The 23614-nt window shown below is 38.6% G+C and overlaps 2 protein-coding genes across 4 annotated transcripts in view; one reads left to right on the top strand and one right to left on the bottom strand.

The window, feature by feature from the left end:
* Positions 1-610, bottom strand: part of ATP11B (ATPase phospholipid transporting 11B (putative)) — a 98944-nt gene extending 98334 nt beyond the window's left edge. For 2 of the 3 annotated variants that reach the window (XM_074328454.2, XM_074328448.2), the window contains exon 1: positions 279-589. In XM_074328454.2, coding sequence (XP_074184555.1) covers positions 279-305 — 27 coding nt within the window. In that variant the 5' untranslated portion in view covers positions 306-589. Of the gene's footprint in view, positions 1-278 lie in introns of all 3 variants that reach the window. The other variant, XR_012494943.2, reaches the window with a different exon arrangement.
* Positions 304-22165, top strand: LOC148754763 (uncharacterized). The gene is made up of 3 exons (XM_088794347.1): positions 304-382; positions 478-807; positions 21919-22165. Exons 1-3 carry the CDS (start codon positions 304-306, stop codon positions 22029-22031), a joined length of 522 nt encoding a protein of 173 aa, XP_088650473.1. The 3' UTR covers positions 22032-22165.
* Positions 22166-23614: the final 1449 nt, after the last annotated feature.

Raw genomic sequence — 23614 nt, 5'->3', positions numbered from 1 at the left:
CGCTTCTGGCCGCAGCGCCTAAGATCGGCGAGGAGGAGCGAGTAACCGAGAAGCGCGGGCAGGAAGCAGCCACCTCCCGCCGCCCGAGCGGCCGCGGCTTGGAGGCGAGTCGCGCAGCGGGGCTGCGCGGGGCTTCACGGCTCCGGCCCCCGCGCCCGCCTCTGCCGCGGCCTAGCCAGGCGCCCGCGCCCCAGCCTCGCGGCTCCGCTCCGCCGGCCCTCCCCGGCCACCCAAGCCTGGGAGGCCGCGCGGGCGGGACAGGAGATGGAGGCACCTACCAGCTGCTGCCGGACCCAGCGCCACATGCCCCCACTGTCGCCGTCCCGGTCCCGCGGGACGCGGGGGCCGAGGGGCTGCAGGTGGAGGCCGATCAGCCAGAGGGGTGAGCGGAAGATCCCCTCTGGCTGAAGTTCTGCTGGCCGCCGCCGCCACCTCACTCCCTGAGCCGGGTTCCCATCTCGCCGCTTCTGCCCCGAGGTCCTACAGGCGCAGCCACGGCGCCGCCCCCGCCCGGTGCTGCTGAGCCTGCCGAGGCGCCGCAGCCACCTTCATTATTGACCGTTGTCACCCGAAGCACCGCCACAACCCCACCCCCGCCAGGCCCGGCCCCACCCGGGCCCGCCCCCCGGCGCCCCGGCCCGGCCCCCGGACGTGACGAAAGGGGCTGCCCGAACCCGGGCTCTCCGCGCTCTCGGCCCCTGTCCTGTGCTGGGCTCAGCCGTGTGGGCGAGGTCAGCAGCAGGCGGGGACAGGTGCGGGCTTCTCGAAAGTGGTTGTTGCGTTCTGCCCCCTCCCCCCTTTTCAGAGGTAGGATTAAGTCGGGACTGTGTGTCTGCATGTCCGTGGAGTCTGCCGCTTCTGGCCGACTCCTCTGTTTCTATCTCCTGTTGCAGGTCTGTTTCTGCCCCTTTACTCCCTTTGGTTCCCCCACTCCCCAACACACATACGCGACAATCTCAAGAGTAGTGGCTGAAGGTTAATCCTGAGGTCTCCACTTTTGGTTCAATTAGATTGTCAAAGCCTTAGTCTCAATGCATAAACGCAGCTCTCTTCTTTAGCAGACGACTGAGTTGGGGAATCTTGATCACTCCCTGTAAGTGATTTTGAAAGGGATTACAAAATTGAAAGGGATTACAATTTCCCTGTGCCTGGTCCAGTTTGGACCAGTGTTTCTGGGAGAATAGACAAGATATTCTGTTTTGCCATGCTAAATGGAACAGGTTAGGGTGAAAAATATTTTATGGAAAGATAGTTGTTTACTACTGTTAACTGCCAAACTCCTGCAATCAAAAACACTAGAAGTAGCAAGACTTCGGTAAGATGAGGAACGATAAATAGAAGTAAGAAGGAATGTAAAAGCAGCTGGAGCAGGGCTTTGGGAAGCTGAAATAAAGTGCCAAATCCCGCTTTGTTCAAAAGCAGTCACTAGACATCTTGAGTGTTACATACATGTATGGTGTGCAATAATTTTACTGAATTAAAGCACACATCATTCAACACACAAGAGTTTCTGGTGTTTATTTTTCCTTTTTAAGTTATTTTTTTTTAGTTACAGTTGATATTCAATATTATTTTATATTAGTTTCAGGTATACAGCATAGTGGTTAGACATTTATATAATTTATGCAGTGATCCCTCCAGTAGTCTATTACCCAGCTGGCATTATACATAGTTGTTGCAATATTATTGACTATATTTTCTATGTTGTACTTTACACCCCTGTGACTATTTTGTAACTACCAATTTGTATTTCTTAATCCCTTCACTTTTTTCACCCAGCTGCCCAAACTCCCTCCCCTCTGGCAACCATCAATTTGTTCTCTGTATCTATGAGTCTGTTTCTGTTTTGTTTGTTGGGGTTTATTTTATTCTTTAGATTTCACATATATGTGAGATCATATGGTATTTGTCTTTCTCAGTCTGGCTTATTTCACTTAGCATAATACCCTCTAGGTCCATCTATGTTGTCGCAAATGGTAAGATTTCTTTCTTTTTTATAGCTGAGTAATATTCCATTGTATATATGTACCACATCTTCTTTATCCAACCGTCTGTTGACAGACACTTGGGTTGCTTACATATCTTCGCTATTGTAAATAGTGCTGCAATGAACATAGAGGTGCATATATCTTTCGAATTAGTGTTTTGGAGTTCTTTGAATAAATACCCAGAAGTGGAATTGCTGAGTCACAAGGTAGTTCTATTTTCAATTTTTTGTGGACCTTCCAAACTATTTTCCATAGTGGGTGCACCAGTTTGCAATCCCACCAACAGTGCATGAGGAATTTTTGTTTTTTTTTAAAAAACATTTTATAAAGTGAAAACATCTAAATGAGATTAGTATGACTAGGCAAGTTATTATATATATCATATATATTATATATAATACATATAAAAGACCATATATCTATAGATATATGGTCTTTTATATGTATTATATATAATATATATGATATATATAATATATCTATATCTATAGATATAGATATATATAGATATAGATATATGGTCTTTTAGGTTCAATGGACATTCCTTATTAAATAATGATTATCCAGCACCACAAATAGAGTCTTTCCTTAGGGATATTTGTGATCTATAAAACCAGCAGTAGAATTTCATATTATAAATAAGCCAACCACAAAAATTAGCTATTTAAAGATAAAAAAAATCTTACTTTTGTTCTTGTGACTGAACCTTGCTTTATGACACTAAAAGGAAGTTTGAAATACATTTACTTATTTGTTACAGTGATAAAACATCACTACCATTCGTGGGACGCTTGTGTGTCCCAGGCCCTGCCCTAAGCTCTGTACTTGCATGGTCTAATTTAACCCCCATAAACCCTTTGAAGTTCATATTATTTCCAATTGTATGGATGTGGAAATAAAGGCTCAGGTTCAGTAACTTGTTCAGGTTAAGTAACTTGGCAAAGCTGGGATTCAGATTCTGGATGGTCATGTAACAAAGCTCATGCAAGCTCTTAAGATATGTAAAGATACAAAAATATGACCATACCTATTTTTATTCACCTGCAAGTCGTCTGATTAAAATTAGGCCTGGAAATTTATATTTATATGCCACTAAAGTTTGTGAAGACAACATAAGAAATAGAAATCTAGAGGACACTTTGTGAGTTACTATTTAACTGTGTTCCAAATTTCAAAAGGTTGATGTGGGAGGAGGAATTGATTTTAAATGCTATGGTGGAATATGGTGAGAAATGATCTCAAGATAACTGTGTAAAGATCATAATTTTAACTCAAACTGTCAGGAAAAGAATAAGCACACAAAGCACTGTTTTGTTCTAAGCATTCTTCAAGAGCAATATTCTATACCTCATCCTAATTCAAGGAGCATAGAGTGTTTTTATGCTATAAAGTATAACCCTTTAGTGATGAGGAAATCAATTTAGTTTATCATGATCAGTATTTTGAAAAATAAGATAGAAAGCATCAGAATATATAGCACAGTGTAAGTAATATGTATTGTTTTGTCACAGTAAGAATTTCTTCCTCTCGGCTGTGGTTGGAAAGGTTTGAAAAGCTTTGCTTTGGGAATACACAGAATTTAAGACAGGCACCAGCTATAAAAGAAAGGAAAAAAAAGGTATTTGGAGTCAGTGGTAATTCATTCATTCCACAGCTATTTCTTAAATGTATTGTGTGCCAAATGTCTGCATAACAACTACCTAAAAGTAGGAGGAGACACACACATGCAACTTTTAAGGTGAGCCCCTTCTCTCTGGGTGGAGTTCACGATTTAATTGGAAAGAGAAGATGCAGAAAGGAATCAGTTAACTAACAATCCAAGTATGGGATTAATCCAGTATGGGATTAAGTCCTAAAGAGCTATACCGATAATAGCCAATAATTACCAAAAAAAAAATTGATATGGGCAATAGCAATTGGGGAGAGTTCAGAAGAAAGCAGCTGAATTTAAACAATTTGAAATGGGAGGATAAGGGGAAGGGGGTTGCTTTCCAGCAGGAAGAACTGCAGGAATAAATCCTTAAAGAGCAAAGGAAGTTCAAGATGTTTAAGGTACAACTATTAGGTTGGTGCAAAAGTAATTGCGGTTTAAAAGATTTAAAAAAAAAAAATTGCAAAAACTGCAATTATTTTTGCACCAACATAATACTACGTAATTTGGAGTAATAAGAAGTGGGTTTGGGAAGTGAGGTGAGGCATAGTACTGGGAGAGTTTCTGGCTAGTCACAAGAGTTTACAGGAAACGGGCAATCCCTGGAATTTTCTGAACAATGAAATGACATGATGAAATTAGAACGTTATCCGACAGACATTCTATGTGATAGGTTGGAGAGATAAGAGTGGTCAGGTAGAAATTATTACTAGTGTGAAGCACTAAGTTCAAAAGTGCTGAAATGGCAAACAGCCAAAAGTAAAGCATGTTATAGGAAGTTGTGCTCTGGTAATAGACAAGGAAATTGAAACTTAAACCATTCCAAGTGAGGTGACCTTCCAAGAGAGTAAATTTACCAGCAGCACATAACAGCCACTGAATCATGGTAAATATGGTTCTTTTTGTTGAGTAAACTTGTTACTATACTTCTGTACTTGATACACTTGTGAGATGTGTTCATTCCCAGGAAAAGCACATCCTAGGTTGGTGTAATAGAGATTCTCAGGTGTAACACAGACAAAACAAAGAGGGATATTTTTCTGCATCAGAACATCTCGGACCATCAGTAGAAAAGAAAGCACAGACTGTGAGCTTGTTAAGGTCAAGATTCCTGGCTTATTCATTTTGGTACCGCTGGTGTCTAAAGGGTACTTGATAAATATTTGTTAAATGAATTAATAATTTAATGTCAATAACTGAGTAGCTGGGACAAAATATCTAGTTCAGGAATATCGAAGTGATATAATAAAGCAAAGCATACTGAATGATTTCCATAGATTCTAAGCTATAGAGTAAGACCGGTGGTCACCGTTCTTCGGACTTGGGGCACAACTCTTCAAGGGTGTCTGATTGGAGGACACTGAGACGTGCCAATCCATTGCTTTAATTATTTCTATAGGTACAGAGTCGTCAGATGGGCACTGACTCTGCTGTATCTCATTTTTTAAAAGGGCAATTTTCTACTTTCTCAATATCATAAATCTAGTATATTATAAAATAATCCACTTAAAAAGCAGTTTTCTTGTAATTGCTTATCCTTCCAGAATTTATAGACCAGACTTTATGCAAAGAAAAAACAGACTTCAGGCAAGCTTTTTCCAATACTGACCAGGATTACATATTTTATCACTTTGTGAAGAAATTCATTAGGAATATACCACATTACATTTTTGCAACTTTTCTTGAAAGTTTCTCAAACAGTTATCAGTGGTGGACTAAGTTATATCAATTTAGTTTTAATTTTTCACTATTTACATATACAGAACTGAAACTGAAAACCGCTATGGGAGTTAGGACCCACAAAAACAATCTTTTTCTTAAAAAGCCAAATATGTAAAGCGTAAGTATGTTCTACACCTTCCTTCTTCCTTATTTTTAAGTTGCCCTTTAATAACTTGATACTACTTTTTGCATGTACTAGATACAGTGTTCTGTCATTTCTCTTGTAAAAAACAGAAAAGTGAACTTGTCTACTTTTTGACTTAGTTGTACTTGTCCTTAGAGAGGAGGAGCTTAAATTGACAAGCAGCCTGTGATGGAATTACTGATGGAAAGATTGATGGCCTCAGAGCAGCTGCAGCAAAACCAAAACTGCTATTAATAGTCTCCAATACTTAAGACAACTTTTGGTTTCATGTGCTACACAATAGATCAAATTATTTAGCCATCTAGAGGCGTTTGTTTTGTAACACTTTGTGTTATGGAGGAAAGGAGGAAGTTTCATTGCTTGAGATTAGGTATTTTATGAGAGTGTGTGTGTGTGTGTGTGTGTGTGTGTGTGTGTGTGTGTTTTCCTGATTAAAATGACTGCATTAGATCTTAGAGACAGTCTTAGTCTTCAAGACAGAAAGTAACGTGGTAGTTGTCAGGGGCTGGGAAAAGGGGGAATGAAGAGTTATTATTTAATGGGTATAGAGTTTCAGTTTTACAAGATGAAAAGAGTTATGGAGATGGGTTGTGGTGATGATTGCACATTATGAATATATTTAATACTACTGAACTGTACACTTAAAATAGTTAAGATGTTAAATTTTATGTGTATTTTACCACAGTGAAAAAAATGGGGGAAAAAATGACTGCACAGATAAGTATTTACTAACAGCTGCTTCATAGATTTTCTAGGCTTAACCATCACATCTGAGTTCAAGGGCAAAGTCTTGGCATTTGCCCTTTTATCTGACATATGTATCTGACATATATCTGATATATGTCAGATAAAAGATATATAGATATGTATATATATATATGTGTATATATATGTATGTTAGAATGGATCTAAAATTGTTTTTTTGGGAAAATCCTGGCTTAGCCCACAAATGTTTCCTCAGTTCCCCTCTGTTTCCTTAACTTGGATAAACCAGCGTTAACCCTATCCCCAATTCTGCTGACTGCTAATGGAAATGAATATGCCCTAAATTGCCAACACACCTGTCTGGTTTGCTGACATGATCCGTTGGGAGAAGGAGTGTTAATGGAGGATTTCCTGAAGACTATGCACTCTACTTAGGTGATCTAAATTTTATCTTGAGATTAAGAAAAATGGCCGCAAATCTGTCTTTACATAGACTTGTTCTGACCCCTCCCGTGATCACTTCTACTGGGCTGCAGTTCAGGATCATATGAGCACCTGAAGTCTAGGGGTGGTGGAGGCGCAGCCTCAGGAACCCCATGACTGTTGTTACTGTGGAGGTGCAGCTGAGAACGCCACTCACTCATCTCACTGTGTTCTCGTAATAAGAGCCTGCAGAAATTCATTACCACATATGACTGTGCTTCTCTTGTGCAACTAGTTTGCTTTATAATCTTCTGAGCATTTTGAATTGTGTAATTGAATGTGCTTCCTTCTATTGTGTGTTGGTAGTTTGAAAATTCAGAAGCTTACTTACAGCAAGTTCCCAGACTCTGCAGTGTACATTTTGTGAACTATTTTTACCCTGACTTATTTGTCTACTCTTAGTTTCCCTTTGGTTGATTACTCCACTTCCTTAATATCTTATTATACTGTATATATTTTGTAAGCCATCTTCAATCTATTTTGAATAGAAGGAATAAAGGGAAGTAAAAGATAACCATTCATTATTAGAAGTCATAAAGACTGGTTTTAAGATGATATAACAATGAACCCCAAATAATCTAGTCTGAAGATTATGTAATTTGAAGTCCTTTATACCACAATTGCGTATGTATTTTTCACTACCTTACAATGACTATAAATGTTCATTGGTATGAGTAGGAGATTGACTGGAAGGAAACAAAACAATGAATAAAGGCTGAAGCCAGGTACAGCCTATGTGAAAGGAGGAAAACAATGTGAGCAAGAAGAAAACGTGCTGAGTCAAAGAGAAGAATCAAGAACTATGCTCATTAAGATTGCAGAAGTAGAATGGGTTGGAAGGTGAGTATTGAGAAATACTAGTTTAAAGAGACAGGAAGAAAAGTGGGAAACAGGAAGAACAGTGGCTGTTTGTACAAGGGGTTAGCCTGAACGTCTGATTTTGGTAATAGCTTACCCCTATGGAAGGGTGTGGGAGAGTCATGGTAATAACAGCAAGGGGGTATCAGAGAGCAGGTGAGGGTGCAACGGGGCAGAATCCTGGGCAATCCTGGATGGCAGGCAGAAAGCCTGTTGCTTCCTTCGTGTTCGGGTTGCCTGAGAAGAAGGGCTCTGGGGTGAGGAGAAGCCACACTTCTTAGGGAGTCAGGTGAGAGGAAGACCTCAACTGGAGAGCACGGAGATCTGGCAGTAGATCTACAAGAACCCAGAGCAGGAGACATCCTTGGGTATCCCTAGCACTTAGCCTGGCACATAGTATGTTTTCAAAATTTTTCTGTCATATAAATAAAGCTAGACGAAATTGAACTCTGTATCTGTGTCACTGTGACTGCTATGGTTAATGTCCCAACATGACTCTCACAGCAACATGGCTTTTCCTCATGTATACAGACAGGATCTGATAAGTCTGCCTTTGGAAATGATTCCCTCCAGAGGAGAAGAAATAGATGAATGGAACCAGGACTGTGGCCTCAGTCACCTGTGGGACAGTTCACATTCTGTATGTACCCTCTGTTTGGGAATCGTTTCTCACATCTTCTGTCTTCTTACTCAGCTAATTCATCTTCATCATTTAAGTCTCAGCTTATAAGTTACCCTTCAGAGAAGGTTAGGTCCCCTTGCAGAGCTAGGTTAAGACATTTATAAACCCTAAGCACATAAAAGATTCTATTGGCCGCCCCCCATATGAATTCAAAAACAAAGTAGGAGTATGAAATAAACATTTACTTTTTTTTGACATGACGTGCAACAAAACATAAGCGTATAGATCCTAAATAAATTCTAGATTGTCTTCTGATTCAAATTATCTCTCTCTCTCCCCCTCTCTCCTATTCTCTCTCTTTCTCTCACATGCTACCGTATTCTCTCTCTCTCTCTCTCTCTCTCTCTCTCTCTCTCTCTCTCTCTCTCCCTCTCTTTCCTTCCATTCCTCCCGCCCTCCCTCCCTCCTTCCCTCCCTCCCTCCCTCCCTCCCACCAGTGCTGGTGCCCCAAGCAAGTGCTGAGTCAGCTGTTGTGCACTCTCCCCATAAAGCATTCCCAGTATCCTGAACCTCTCCAAGTACTTTGCACGCTGGTGATCATGTAATTGTTTGCTGCAATCTATTTAATGTCTGTCTTCTGACACTATTCTTCTGTAGGGCAGAGACTCCGTTTGTGACATTCAAGAGCTAAATATTTGTGATTTACCAGCTACTCTAAAATATAAACAACTTTTAAGTGAATATAAAACATAAACAACAGTTAAGAAATCAGGGAATATTCTGGAGTGGTAAATTAAACTTTCATGAGTAAAAGGGGGATAAAATAAGATCATGACTTACTAGGTGAAGACAAAGGACATAAGAAGCATTCTTCTTCACAATGTTGATTTAATCAAAGACTTCACAGACTACTTAATGTTGCTACCCTGGTGAGGTAAATTGATTCCTCTAGACAATTCCTAGTCAAATATGTAATAAATCTGTCATTACATTGAATTTGTTATTGACAGTTTTGTAAGACCCATTCATAAAATCTTATTAAAGTCTGTCCTATTCTGGTCCAGATGCTGGATTGGGGCTCTCCCTCCACCTCATCTCTTCTGCCACCATTCAGTTATTCAACAAGTATTTGTTGAGCATTCAGCAAATGCTAGCCATTGCAATAAATGCCTGGATTAACATTCCCACAGACCTTGCCCTCAAGTTCATAGTTTAAGACCTGGGGCACTGTCTTAGAATTATGTTATTAACAGCAACACAATGTTATGTCTGTCATAAAAATGTTACATGTGAAACTATTCAGAAATGTACTAACTATACCTAGGTAGGAAATTTCTAGGTACATAGAATAAAGAGGGTCCATAGAAGATAAAGTTTAGAAATTTCTCAGTTCTGATACCTCCAACTTAAGACCTGCTTGTTCATTGACCAGGTCCTCAATGACTCAGCTGAGGCATGGTAACTTTTCTGGATGGGGCAATATTTCTTGCCAGTCATCAGTCAGTCACGTTGCTTGAAGAAACACCCTGTCTGCAGAAAAGGAGCTTGCAGCTCATCCACACAGAGCAGGGGTGATGGTTGTCAGTGTGTGCGTGTATATTTATGCATGGATGTGTGTATGCGCTTGCCCAGAGGGGAAGATATGGGCAGGTGATATGTGCATGTTTTATTACGTAGCTCACTGGATTTTTTTCCAGAGGTATTAATGAGTTTAAAATTGTAGGTTCAACGCTTAGAGATGATTATTAGTCTTCCTCTTTACACAGAGGAAAACTCTGTCCCATGACCATAGCTTGCACTTCTAGTCCCAAAATAGGACAAGAGGGAGCATGGAACTAAGTGGTATCATCAGCATGACCAGAAATTCAGCTCAATCATGTAAAGGTGGATCAATATTATCATTGTAAATAAAGGGGAGATTATTGTTAGATGCATTGTTCCGTGACTTTCCACTGTACTGTGGGAAAAAGGGAAAAACTCCCTCACGATCATAATAGGAAAGGTAAACAACTTTTCAAACACACACTACGGATATGTTTTCCTCTGTATTATTTTTCTATATGTTGTTTTTAAGTATAGAAAGATGTAAATAAATTTAACCGTGAATATTGTAATGTGTGTGAAGTCTAATTCATAGGACTTAGTCCCACTCAGTAATTAATGACAACTTCAGTGAATATGAGAGCGCCACAAGGTTGCATTAGAATTATGAATGGCATCTTGTTCTTACTTTATTGAGTTGTTTTGCTATGTCAGGCAAGAAAATGCAGCTGTTATTCTGTGTTAATTAAATAGCATATTGGGATAGATGCCAGTTTTTAGGTTGCATCTATCAGTTTTAGCTCCATCTGTTACGTTTTATCAAGTTGCTCTTCAAACTCTGGATAGTTTGTAGTTTCAATATTGTCCCCATTAGATTCCCTAAAACTGATACTCCATTACTAACCCCTACTCATGCCTTATGGTCCTCAGCACTGGGCTGAGTGTGCTGGTCCAGTTCCAGAGATAGCCTATTCTTATTTGAGGGCCAGATCATGGACAGATGAGCGAACATCTCAGAGTCTTAACAATTCTCATTGGGGCTCTTTGCAGAGCATATAGCTGGAATTTGTTTCCAGTTGAAACCTGGAAGCCTTTTTCTTGGATTTCTCTTCTTCCCCAGAATTCCAGTTCCCAGCCTCTCCCTGGCTCTTGGCTCAGAGTCTGAGGCGATGCATCACTGCATCCAACCTGGGGGAATGACAGAAAGTATGTACTACATCTGCGTTCTTCAAAGTGGGACATTTGCTGCTGTGGATCATCTGGTTTAATATAACTTGAATGCTTCATTAATTTTAATGTTTTATTTAATATCATTATTAATATCCAAGGTGAGCAAATATAGCTTGCTCTTTAATTCTTCTTTATTCAGCTGGCTCAAATTCCTATTGATTGTTAGACTGGCAGTACAAGTATGCTTACTTAAACTAATTAAATTTGGCTACATCTAGAAAGATGCAGTTTAACTGTGATGCAATAATCACACTATTAAACACTACACATTCTTGTGACTAATCCAGTTTTTCTTCATAACAAATTTAATTAGTAGTAAGTGAGGCGATCTCTTCAATATGGTGCTCAGATAAAAGAATTGTGGAATAAAAGACATGTTTTGGAATATGCAGTGCTGGGGGTTCTCAAAGTCTGTGTTGCTTCTCTGTATTTCTCTCTCCAACAATATCATCTCTGTTGAGAATAGTAGCTCATCAATATCTTGCTCTTACCTATTTTCTCCATATCCCCAACTGGTGCCGTCTTCTTTCTTTGCAAGCAATTGTCTTTATTTCATCATTCAGATAGAGTGAGCCTTTTGAAGGCTAGTGAATCAACAGAAGCCAGAAAATTATACACGTGCATTGTATGTTTACTAATGGTGTGCATCTGATTACCTATCAGTACCATTAAAATTTTTTTTCTGTTGAAACAGAGTTTGTGATGGCAGCCTGTTCTCTTAGTATGACTTGAATGGGAAAATCCCTTTTAAAGCGATAACAGAACATGTGGTATAATATAATATTGGTTCATTGGTAATGAAAATTAACTTTGAGCTTACCATCAAAATGTGGAAAAAATAAATTTGAATCAAAATTGAAAGTAAGACCCTCGGTTCTGGCTCTGGGCTTCCGGGGGTGGTTGATGCCCTCGGACACCGCTCCCTCATAACAGTGGGGAAGATTGTTATTTTGTGGAGTAAAATAAATAATCTGTTGACCTTTACTGTCATACCTAAAATAAAGCTGCTAATAAGAAAATACTGTTAATTTTAGTTGTGGATAAGTTCAGTAGAGTTTTCACTTCATCTCACTCACATTTTCCAAACCACTAGACCACTAACTATACCCTGGAGACTTTAAGTCATTGTAAAATGAAATAGCAATTTGGTAATTAATTGCTTTAATATTGAGTTCCAAGACACCATTGAGGCTCAAAACCCACAAACCCCAAATCCATTAAATGTCCTGTTTTGGATGTCTATTTTAAGAAAAATAAGCAGGGGATTTTAAAATAGCTATTTCATTTTGCGTAACCACAGTCTGAGGAACTGTTAAATTGAGCAGTCTGGGAAAGCTTTCAGAAGACTCTCAAGATTTGAGCTGATGTATTTCATTAAGGAAAAATCATTACCTGTTTGCTAATTTAGCCAGAAACATTATTTTTTTCTCTAATATAAACTCCCAGAAATGATAAAATATATACCATTGAATTTTAAGTTATCAGTAACAATGAAAATTGAAGTTGCTTCAAGGATGCTAGAATTCATTTGATCATTTTGTCACTTTATATTGTACTTTCTCTGGGTTTACAGTCAATAATTTGTCAGATGCAATTACACTTATGAATTTAATTTTATTTTGCGCTATTTGACAAGCTAGGTGTATTCCCAGATTGTAAGATGTTTTGTAGGAGTTGAAAAAGAAAAACTCTGTTTTTTTTTAAATTATTCACTAGTTTTTCATATTATTTTCCATAATTTTACAACCTGAGTGCAGTAATCATTTAGTAGCTAGAAAAGCTGTGATATATGCAATATTTGCTTGGCCCTGATTGATCTTTCAATCCACTGAATCCAAATTAATGCACACATCAGACATTATATAATAATAATAGTAACAGCAATAATAATATCAATAATAATGCCTATTATGTGTTAAGCACTTACTAGGAGACAAACCCTGAACTAAATAACACGTTTTCTTATTTAATCCTCACTGTAGTCCTGAAGTTGGCATTATTTTATTCCTGTCATGACACTATTATTAGTAGTAGTATAAATACCATTTATTGAGCTTAATATATGCTGAGTGCTTTACCTATATTTTATCCTTTAATCCTCACATCAGCTCTGTATAATGAGGTTACATGGCCAGATGGCCAAACTGGTTGTTAAAACACTGAAATACTTTCATAGCGGGCAGTGGAGAGCTGCTGCCCTAAATTCCCCAGGTGCCCTCCCCACCCTGTTTCCCTGATTGCCCAGCTCTTCTCCTGCAGACCCATCAGCCTTGTCCTCTAATCTAGAAACTAAAGAGTTAATAGTGGGCACAGCAGCCCTCTAGGACCCTGCTTCAGGGCTAAGGCCAGAGTTTATTCTGAATGGTTAGTGCCGAAGCTGTACCAGTTGTTAAATAATTGACTGTTAGTAGGGATGTAAATATAATCATTCCCATTTTGCAGGTGGGGAAATTCATATAAGGCCATACAAGTTAAGTGACTTGCCCAAAATCAAGTGTCGGAGCCAGGATTCAAACCCAGGTCCCTCTCAGGTTAAAATCCCTGTTCTTTACTACAGTGTACTAAAAAATGTCAGCTGACTTTTGATGTTGACTTCCCAGGCCCAACATGAGTAGCTTTGGAACTCTGTGCCCTGTGTCTGACTATTTGCACAGTGAATTTTAAATTTCATAATGTTTTCAATATTTACCTAAAGCTGTGAGAATACTGTTCACCGAACTGGTTCCCAGCCATAAAAATATGTGTTTAAGTAGTAGGATGATGGGCATCGCTTTTCCTTATTCTGCCAACAAGCCTATATGCGCTAATTTAGCCAATGTTGAATTTTGTGATCATCTCTCTATATGTATTCATTCTTATTCATTTTATGAGTGGGCCCCCAAAATAGCAACCTTGATATTCAGTCTAACCAAGAATTGTAAATTACAAAAGTAACATTTTTATATACAATATATAAAACAATAAAACTGTATGTATTTTTAATATAATTTTGTCCAAATTTTATATAATAATGTCCAAAATCTAAATACCAAAGGCAAAAAAAAAAAGAAAAACCCTTTGCATTATATTTTGTTTCTCTACTTCTATGTCTCATCTCCATGTCTTTTTCTCCATTCTGATAAAAAGCCAGCCTCCAATTTAGCGTACGTAAATGTCCAGGTCACTTAATACAACCCTATCCTTAGTATTAAAGGAAATTCGAATGCTATTATTATAGTGCTATGTATCTTTTAAAGGCAGTTACTTAGCACTGACACATGAATTAACAAATCTGCCAGCTACAAATTTCACTTTTATTTAACAAAATGCAGTAGGTCTCCCAATATTAAATATGCTATATCCATGCACCAAAGCAGGAACATTTACTAGGGAAAAAGCAGAAATACCCTGTATGTGTTGAGAGAAGCAGTATATTTTATCCATACGTATCATAGCATTTGGAGAAGGAATAAGCAGAAGACCTTTGGAAAATATTCCTGGCATCAGGGGCAGGGCCAAGGAGGTGTCTCAATGGAGGCCCCAGTCTGGCTCTCTTTCTGGAACAGCACCCTGGGCCTATCTCTTGCTGACCCATTCAAGTTCATGGTGGGGCTTTTGGCTCTGTATGAAACCCCTGGGACCAGTGGAGGAGTCAGCCGGCAGCAGCACAAAGCAACCTCACCCCAAAGCAGCAGCAGGGATGAGGTACTCATCTGTTATCTCTCCTGGGCCCTGAGCCACACCTGGTGCTCTAAGGCTGTGGCTGCATGGCTCGCTGGTGATAGTTAATCCTGGGACTTTCAGTAGCATTTAGGGAGGGATGCAGGCTGCTCCACGGGCACCTTTCTGCAGGTGCAAGGTGGCAGCAGGTAGGATCTGAGCTCAGAAAGTTGTAAGAACACACCTGAAGCTGGAGCTGTTCCTCACTACTCCACCCAGGGAGATCATAATTGGTAGGAGCTGTTGTGGTTGCTGAGGGCTGGAGCAAGGAGAGTGTGGGAATCCCGTGGGACCCTGATGGGAGACAGAAGGGACCTGAGAGGAGAAGTTGAATCTCTAGCAAGTACCCCGGAGAGGGCCTGAGCTGGTGATGGTTTTGTTATCCTCATTTTCTTGCATTGTTTTTTTTTCCCTGGGAACCGGAGGAGTGTGTGTTAAAAGAAAAAAAAAGTGCCCCAAATTGTGGGAAGTTCTGTTGACGTTAGGGCCACACTGTGAGACTAAATGGTCCAGTCATACGTAGTCATAAAAATATTCTCAGAATGGTGAGCTGCCTCCTAGCCTTCGTGAGAGACAATCAAACATGCACAAGAGAAGCCATCATTTTAATACATATTTACTGAGGCCCTACTATGTGCTAGGAGCTGTATTTGCTACTATATAGTTCAAGGGAGATGGGGCAAGTGAGGTCTGTTTTACCTCAAAGAGACAGAAAAGGAAGTTAACTTTTGGACGTGATTGGTCCCTGTGCATCCACCATTATGCTTACATTCTGAAGTGTGGCCTGGAGCACCATGCTCACCAGTAAAGGTATGTACATTTTGGAATGGAAAAAGTTTGCTTGACACTCATCAGTGCAGAGGGGCTTATCTGGAGAAGACTTGAAGAACTCATTGTTCCATACAACCTGCTCCATACATCACAGATTAGAAAATGTTTCATCAGTATTTTGAAGTTGATCAGACTGGGGATGTTCAAGTTAGCAAACCTCACAAAAAACTGACATATGAAACCAGAAAGGTATTTTATTCATTTGCAATGAGAAATAAAAGCTTCACAGACTGAGGAGTCCATTGTTTATTTTTCCTTCCTCTCATTCTCGGAACGGAAACCCCATAAGAAGCCAAACTATCAGAAGATAGCCTTGAGGAGTATAGGCTTAAAAGAGGAGGTATTTATGAGAGACTTACATTTAATAGCAGTATGTTAAGAGAGCTTAGTGCACACATCTCTGCTCTAAGGAAATAACCTACCAGGCAGACCAGATACTTAGAAGGTGGCTGGGTTCCCTTTCCTCAAGATAGGAGGTGTGATCAAATAATACGGTGAATGTTTAAATTTAAAAAAAATTATTACAGTAAAAGACACATTGCCATTAATCTCCCTCAAAATATTCCTCATCACATTGAACACACTTATCCCATCAATCTTGCCACTTTCTGAAGCACTTCTGGAAGTCATGAGTTTAGTTTAGTTGCACTGTCATGGCTGTCTCGATGTCTTGAATTATTTTGACTTTGGGGAACAGCCAGAAGTCACACTGTGCCAGATCCGGTGAATAAGGTGGATGAGGATACACCATAATGTTTTTATTTGACAGAATTGTCACTTACCAGAAGTGATGTGTGACACAGAGCGTTGTCATGATGGAGGATGATGTACGGCACACTTTAAAACACACTTTTGCTCAACCGTAGCTCACATCCGACTGCACCAAGCAAGTTGAAACTTGTCACACACTGTTACTAAGGTTCGTCATGCCACTTCCCGTATTGAAGATCCCTGCCTTTCCATTAGATGGCACTTGGCAGCACCATTCACCATATTTTTTTTTTTAAATAAATTTTATTGGGGAATAGCATGTGTCTCCAGGGCCCAACAACTCCAAGTAGTTGTTCTTCAATCTAGTTGTGGAGGGCACAGCTGAGCTCCAAGTTCAATTGCCGTTTTCAATCTTTAGTTGCAGGGGCTCAGCCCATCATCCCATGTGGGAATTGAACCAGCAACCTTGTTGTTGAGAGCCTATGCTCTAACCAAGGGAGTCATCCGGCCACCCCTCTGGAAGCTCAGTGGCAGCTCGTCTTCAATCTAGTTGTGGAGGGCACAGCTCAATGGCCCATGTGGGAATCGAACCGTAAACTCTGTTGTTCAGAACTCATGCTCTAACCAACTGAGCCATCTGGCCGACCAATTCACCCTGTTTTGTGATCAAAACGCTTACAAATTCACTGGGGGTTCTACCGACATTTACACTGTGAATCTCCTTTTCCTGTATTTTTGTGGTAGACCAGGTTTTTCTCATTCTTACCACCACTATATTAATTGGGTGGCAGGCTTTTTTGTTTCTTTAAGGTGCATCTCAGTGTTGATTTTGGTTTAATACCCCGAGGGCAATCTTATTTCCCATTCTTTGAGACTATCTCCTTATCCCATGTACTACTTATAGAGTAATTACTGGACTTTTAGCTATTAATTATTTTGACATTATTTCCAGTTTTACATTAGTTTCAGAAATGAAAGAGATAAAGAGCATGGAAGTAGAGTGTATCGTTAACAAGCTAAGTTTAAAATTAGGGTTTCCTAATGCCTAAGCCTTTGATAAATTTACTGGTTTCAAAAGTTAATTGTATGTTATTAGTTGCTATTTTAAAGAACATGCTTAGTAATTGGGCACTAAGGTGCCAATTAAAAGAAGCAGTCTATTATTTACTAGGGAAAACAATTGATTAAATTTCCTAGAATTCATGGGAGATATAAAATATTCTATAAAATCATTTTCATCTGGGCATTCTCTCACTGTGATTGTGTCTCAATGGGTCAAGAAAATTGCTAAGGCCCGTACACTGTTCAAAATGGATAAGCAACAATCCCTGTCATTTTCAAGTAAGTTCGAGTCAATTTGGTTGCTTGACACTGAGTACCCCGACTAGTACACAAGTCCAGCTAGAGCCAGATCCAGCTAGTAACTACTTTGTGAATGTTTTCTTCAGCCTTCTCTTCTTGGTCACGTCTCTAGATTAGCCAGGGCCAAGTTTGGCTTGGAAAGTCATCTTCCCAGGGGAGCAGGCAGTACATTGACTTGTATCTGGACAGCCACCGTATTGGTTGTTAAATGTGCTGGGTTTTCCGACTGGGAAAAAAATGGGAAGGAATGTCATCATATATTCAAACCCTCAGGGAGGCTTCCTTTCCAAAACAGCACCCCCTACTCCCATCCTCAAGAAACCCTACGTGTTAATTAATATTAGCTAAATAAATTGATTTTTTTCCCAGAAGAACTGTTTTTTTAAAAAACAACCAAAAAAACAAAAAAAGCCCTTTAACTTAATATCTACTCCATTTTGTTTCCTAAATAGGAATGTATAGAAGCAAATAGTTTTGTTAATCTGAGTAAATTCCTGATCCCAAATTCAGGGATATAATTAGATGTAAGAAAATTCAGAGTTGATCTTGGATTAACATTGTTTTTGTAATGCTAAATTCATATTTTAAAGTTAAACTTTTAAAAATACTTAAAATAATGATTGGATATAGTCGCTTTCATAAGAATTTAACGTATGTAAACTTATCAAATTTTCTGAATAGCCTTCTGTTGTGGATAAAGTATAATCAGCTTAACTGTACAAAAAAGGAAATTAAAACCATAAATATTTATAAACCAATTTGTGAAAACTGAGAATTCAGATTCTGAAATTCCCTGCTCCATTATATAGATATGTTGTTCAGAAATGCCTTTTTATAGTTTAAGAAAAGTATCTCTTCTACTGAAGAGTAAACAAACATGGAAAAAAATCCTCATCTTTGATAATAATCAAAGGAATGCAAGTGAAAGCAACTTTAAGATAGCATTTCATGTCTATTAACGTAACTAAAATGTGTCTTTTCATTATAACAGTTGTGAATGTTGAAGTGAAATTATGTACTCATTCTTGAGGGTAAATTAATACAATCCTTTTGTAAAGGAATATGGCAATAAAGAACAGCCATAGATATAATAAAGTCTTTTGTTTCATTAATTCTACTTTGAGGAATTTGTCCCAAGAAAATGATTCAAAAGAGATGCTATACATGAATATGAGTACATTCATTACCTCTTCATCCAAAATAAGAAGACATTGGTATTAAGTAAATAATCAATATAGAGGGGTATATTAAAATTTTGGTTGATCATCTTTATAAACTAGGTACCACATTCCTTCATCAAGCTTAACTGAAAATTAGCATCTATTTCATGACATACATGTGTAGTACAGAGACTATAGACACAATCTAGTAGCTGACAGTAGTGAGCAATGATTGATTCTACAATATAATGTCAAACATATAAAATTTAATTACTAAAATTTTAATAAAAGCATAGTTTCAATAGTCAATGATCCTATTATGACCTGTACCTCAGAATAACCTTATAGTAATGAGGGAAAATTTTTCTTTCATAGTAGAAAATTTTTTCTTTTATCTTTCACAGCCAATAAGTTAGGAAGAAATAATAGAATTAGAATATCACGATATAGGCATTGCTTAATCATGGCTGCTTGTATCTCAGGGAGATAACCAGACATGTAACTTCTGATGGAAATATATAAACATCTAGGAGGTAGTTTTGTCCTTCAACAAAAATCTAAAAATGATGAAGTTTCAGATTTTAATTTACAGAAAGTACACAGGCTAGAGGTATATGTTCACTGAGTCCATGGATATTCAATCAGCAAAATCTAGACAGTGAAGACTTCTGCAAAACTATGACCTTTTTTTGTCAACAGTAAAATTGCAAGAAAAAAAGAGATCCAGGGAAAACTTATGGATTAAAGAAAAAAGCTTTCAAGGTATATACCAACCAGTAACAATGTATGGACCTTGTTTGTATTATCTAGAGTTGAACAAAGTATTTTTAAAAAGGTTTTATAATTACAATAAGGAAAGCAAAGCGTGCGCACTGGGTATTAATAGTATTAAGGAATTTTTCTTGATTGGGATGGGTGGGTTGATTGTGACTATTAAAAAGGAAAGTCCTTTTTTAAATAAAAAGTGATGCATATTGAAATATATGTCGAAGAAATGCTATGATATCTTGGATTTGTTTCAAAATAATCTGGCGTTTCTTCAAATAGAACTCGCATCAATTTTGTTAAGCAACTGAAGCCTGTAGAATGCTGCACGTGTGCTCTAGACCTTTCCATTTATAAACTTAGTTATTCTTTTGAAGGACCTTATCTTTTTTCACCAGAGCCTTTTTGAAGCTTATTTCTGCTTCATGGATTTTGTCTAGCTTCTCCTACTGCTTCAGTAGTATATGAACTATTTTCCATAGTTGTTTCTTTAAAAAAAACACACACACAAAAAAAACATGAGCACACATTCTTTTATTAAAAAGTAGTACTGCCCCTGGCATTCTCATCATAAAAGGAAAATCCTAGAATCTGAGACCAGTTAAATCCATAAATAGGTATCATCATCTGCACATGATGGGTTAGAGAGAGAGAGAGAGAGAGAGAGAGAGAGAGAGAGAGAGAGAGAGAGAACTTAGGCACATGGCCACAGCTAGCAGCAAAAGGCTGGGAAACATAGATTTTTATTCCAAGTGACAGGGATTCCGTTAAGGAAGGAGAGGAGAATTGATACAGGGAGGCAGTTACCACTTTCTGCCACAATCCTCACATCCTTTGTAAGAAGAGCCTTGGCTTTTTCTTTTTAAATCCTGACTCTGCCACTTGCCAGAGTCCATGAATTTATCTGAATCTCAGTCTTAACATCAATAAAATGAACATATCACTGCCTAGTCCACAGGTTTGTGAAGATGAAATAAAATTATATAGAGATGGTACTAAAGCTGGTTCTGCTTTTCTTTGCTCATAAATCTTGTTCTGCTTTTCTTTTGACCATTTTCCTGGTGTTATTTTGATTCCTTAATCAAAATAGCCAGATACTATCCATGAAAATAAGGAAGGGGACTCATCCAATGCAATTCCTCTCAGATCCTGTACCCTCCAGGGAAGAAGTTGGTAGTGTAATAAAACATATTATATGAATTCTTGGCATTTAACAATTAATGGGTCTCATGAAAACTTTTGAAGAAATTTACTAATTTGGGGACAAATTGCTATACTCCTGAATGATGCCTTAAAAACAGTTAAGTGTGTCATCTGGAAAACTAAGGATGGAGTGTATTAAAATAGTTATATTTTTTGTGTCTTCCCTAATGAAACCACAGTTTACAGACCCCAAACACTGCAATACTTGCTGCCTTACAGTAAGACATTTATGGCAGCATGTCCTTGTCATATGATTATCACCGGTTAGACCTCATTATAATCATGGACTCATACCTTTGGCTCCACCTCTTGTTTGCTAGGGCAGTGTGGAACTTTGATTAGATATGAACTCTTTGCTAAACTCAGTGGTTGAAAAAGTCCCTTCAGAAGTGCAGTACTTGATTGTCCTCCTTTTGACCTTCTCTTTGCAGTTTCTTTCTTATCTTGGTAACCACAGAAATAACTAAGAGAAGTAAAAGTTGGCCAAGATCCATTCCTTTATTGCATGGAACATGGCAACTGCACTAGTGCTTTGTCAATGCTGACCTGAAGGGAAAGATGAAGGGTTGAATCTTGAACAGCAGCTATTTTAGCTTTTGAAGGAGTGTGGGAGAAAGAGACAGGGTGCAGGGCTTACTGCCCTTGCCCTCTTGCTTTCACCATTAAATGCATCCCAAAATCCCCTGAGCCCCTTCACTTTTCCCTCTACAGGTCACTGATGTCCACCCCTACTTGATCCTTCTCTTCCACTTAGATTCATTTGTCTTTACCTCCTTTTGTTGCTGTGTCTGGCTGTGTCCTCTCTCAGGTGGACTGTGACGGTGAGCTTTGAATTTACAAAGATCTCCTATGCATCTAATGCTCAATTTCCTGCTCTGTAAAATGGCAATAAAACCATAAATACTCTACTTCTCAGAGTTATTTTGAGTATTAAAAAAAGAGATGTATTTATATATACATTTTTAGGCATACAGTAGGCATCTTATAAATGTTGGTTTATTTTTCTACATATTAATCTTTCTCCTCTGAACATTACCATTTACCTCTAAAACTTTGCTACTCAAAATGTGGTCCAAGGACCAGTAACATTGGAATTGTCAAATCTCATACTCTCCCCACTGGACCTATTAAATCAGAAGGGGCATTTTAACAGCATTTCCAGATGTTTCGTATACATGTTAAAATTTGAGAAAAACTGCTCTAAAACAAAGACTCCTTCTCTTTCTATCCTTTTTCCAAAGGGGAAAGAATAATGGGCACCACTGACTGCATGCCACCCTGTACCAGATGCTGGGTTCTTGACTGCTGTTTCCCTCATCCTCACTCTGAGAGGTTGGCCCTCCTTTACCTGTGAAGAAATGGAGACAAGGGAAGTTAAGTCCCTGGCCCAAGAGCAAGTAGGAATGACCCAGGTCAGCCTCAAACGCAAGTCTTTTTGCCTGAATGCTTTGCACTACTTCAAAACCACATGGGCCTACTGGCTTTTACTGCTCCAGAAGAAGACAAAAGTGAAAAAAAGAGTGGAAAATGAAAACAAAACCAAACAAAAAGAGAGACATGAAAACATTGAAGGTAACCTTGAGTTGCAATGAAATCAGTAGAGAACCACTTCCTTGATGACCAATTCCAGCTGACTTCAATTCTTTTTCAGGTTCTTTGCCCTTTATTTGATATTGACATATATTTTGGCACCTAATAAACGATGATAAAAAATTCCGCAAACATAAAGTGGTTATTTAGTTTGCAGCCTGTTTAATGAAATTATGTTCCTATCAGCTGATCGTGGCATCGAACCCAGCATGTCATTGCTTTGCTTTGTTCATGAGGCTTTTCAGGTGTATTTCTTCTCTAAACTAGATTGCAAGATGGTTAGGGAAAGGCAGCTTCTCCCTCCCTCCCTCCTTCCGTCCTAGCTTACTAATGGCAAGGGGTAAAAAACCCCACAGTATTTGTACTTCTGGAATGGGAAATTAAATTTAACTTCAGGTTATTTAATAATTTTAGTTTATCTGCCATGAACAGATTATGTTTCATTTTTAATGTGTCTCTTGATTTGATCAAGAAATCCATTTCATTTTAGATCAAGAGACAATATCATATCTTTTTAAAAAGATTTTAATTAAAATATAGCTAACATATATTAGTTTCAGGTGTAAACATAGTTACTCAACATTTATATACCTAAAGAAGTGATCAGTATGTTTAGTCCAGCGACCCTCTGACGCCGTACCACGCTGTCACAATATTATTGACTGTATTCCCTATGCTGTACATTATATCCCCATGACTTATTTGTTTCATATCTGAAGATTTGAATCTTTTAGTACCCTTCACCTTTCCTCCCTTTTTAATTTTTTCAATTACAGTTGACATTCAATATTATATTAATTTCAGGTGTACAGCATAGTGGTTAGACATTTGTATAATTTAAGAAATTATCCTCCTGACAGGTCTAGTACCCACCTGGCACTCAACATAGTTATTACCATACTATTGACTATATTCCCTATGCTTTGCTTTACATCCCCATGATTACTGTGTAACAACCAATCTGTACTTCTTAATCCCTTCTCCTTTTTCTTTCACTCATCCCCTTCCTCCTCCCATCTGGCAACCATCAAAATGTTCTCTGTATCTATGAGTTTGTTTCTGTTTTGTTTGTTTATTTTGTTCTTTAGATTCCACATATAAACAAAATATCTTTGCATCTTTCTCTGTCTGACATACTTCACTCAGCACAATACCCTCCAGGTCCATCCATGCTGCTGCAGAGGCAAGAACCAATTCCCTTCCGTGGCCAAGCAATATTTCATTGTGTATATGTACCACCTCCTCTTTAACCATTTTTCTATCGACAGGAACCCAGGCTTCCTCCACATCTTGGCCATTGTAAACAATGCTGCAATGAACATATGGATGCATACATGTTCCCTTGAA

This window comes from Rhinolophus sinicus, chromosome 17, assembly GCF_057876585.1.
Source record: "Rhinolophus sinicus isolate RSI-liver-muscle chromosome 17, RSI-T2T, whole genome shotgun sequence".
In the NCBI taxonomy this organism is placed as follows: Eukaryota; Metazoa; Chordata; class Mammalia; order Chiroptera; family Rhinolophidae; genus Rhinolophus; species Rhinolophus sinicus.
The sequence above is the reverse complement of the archived record's forward strand: the minus strand, read 5'-3'. Positions and strand labels throughout refer to the sequence as shown.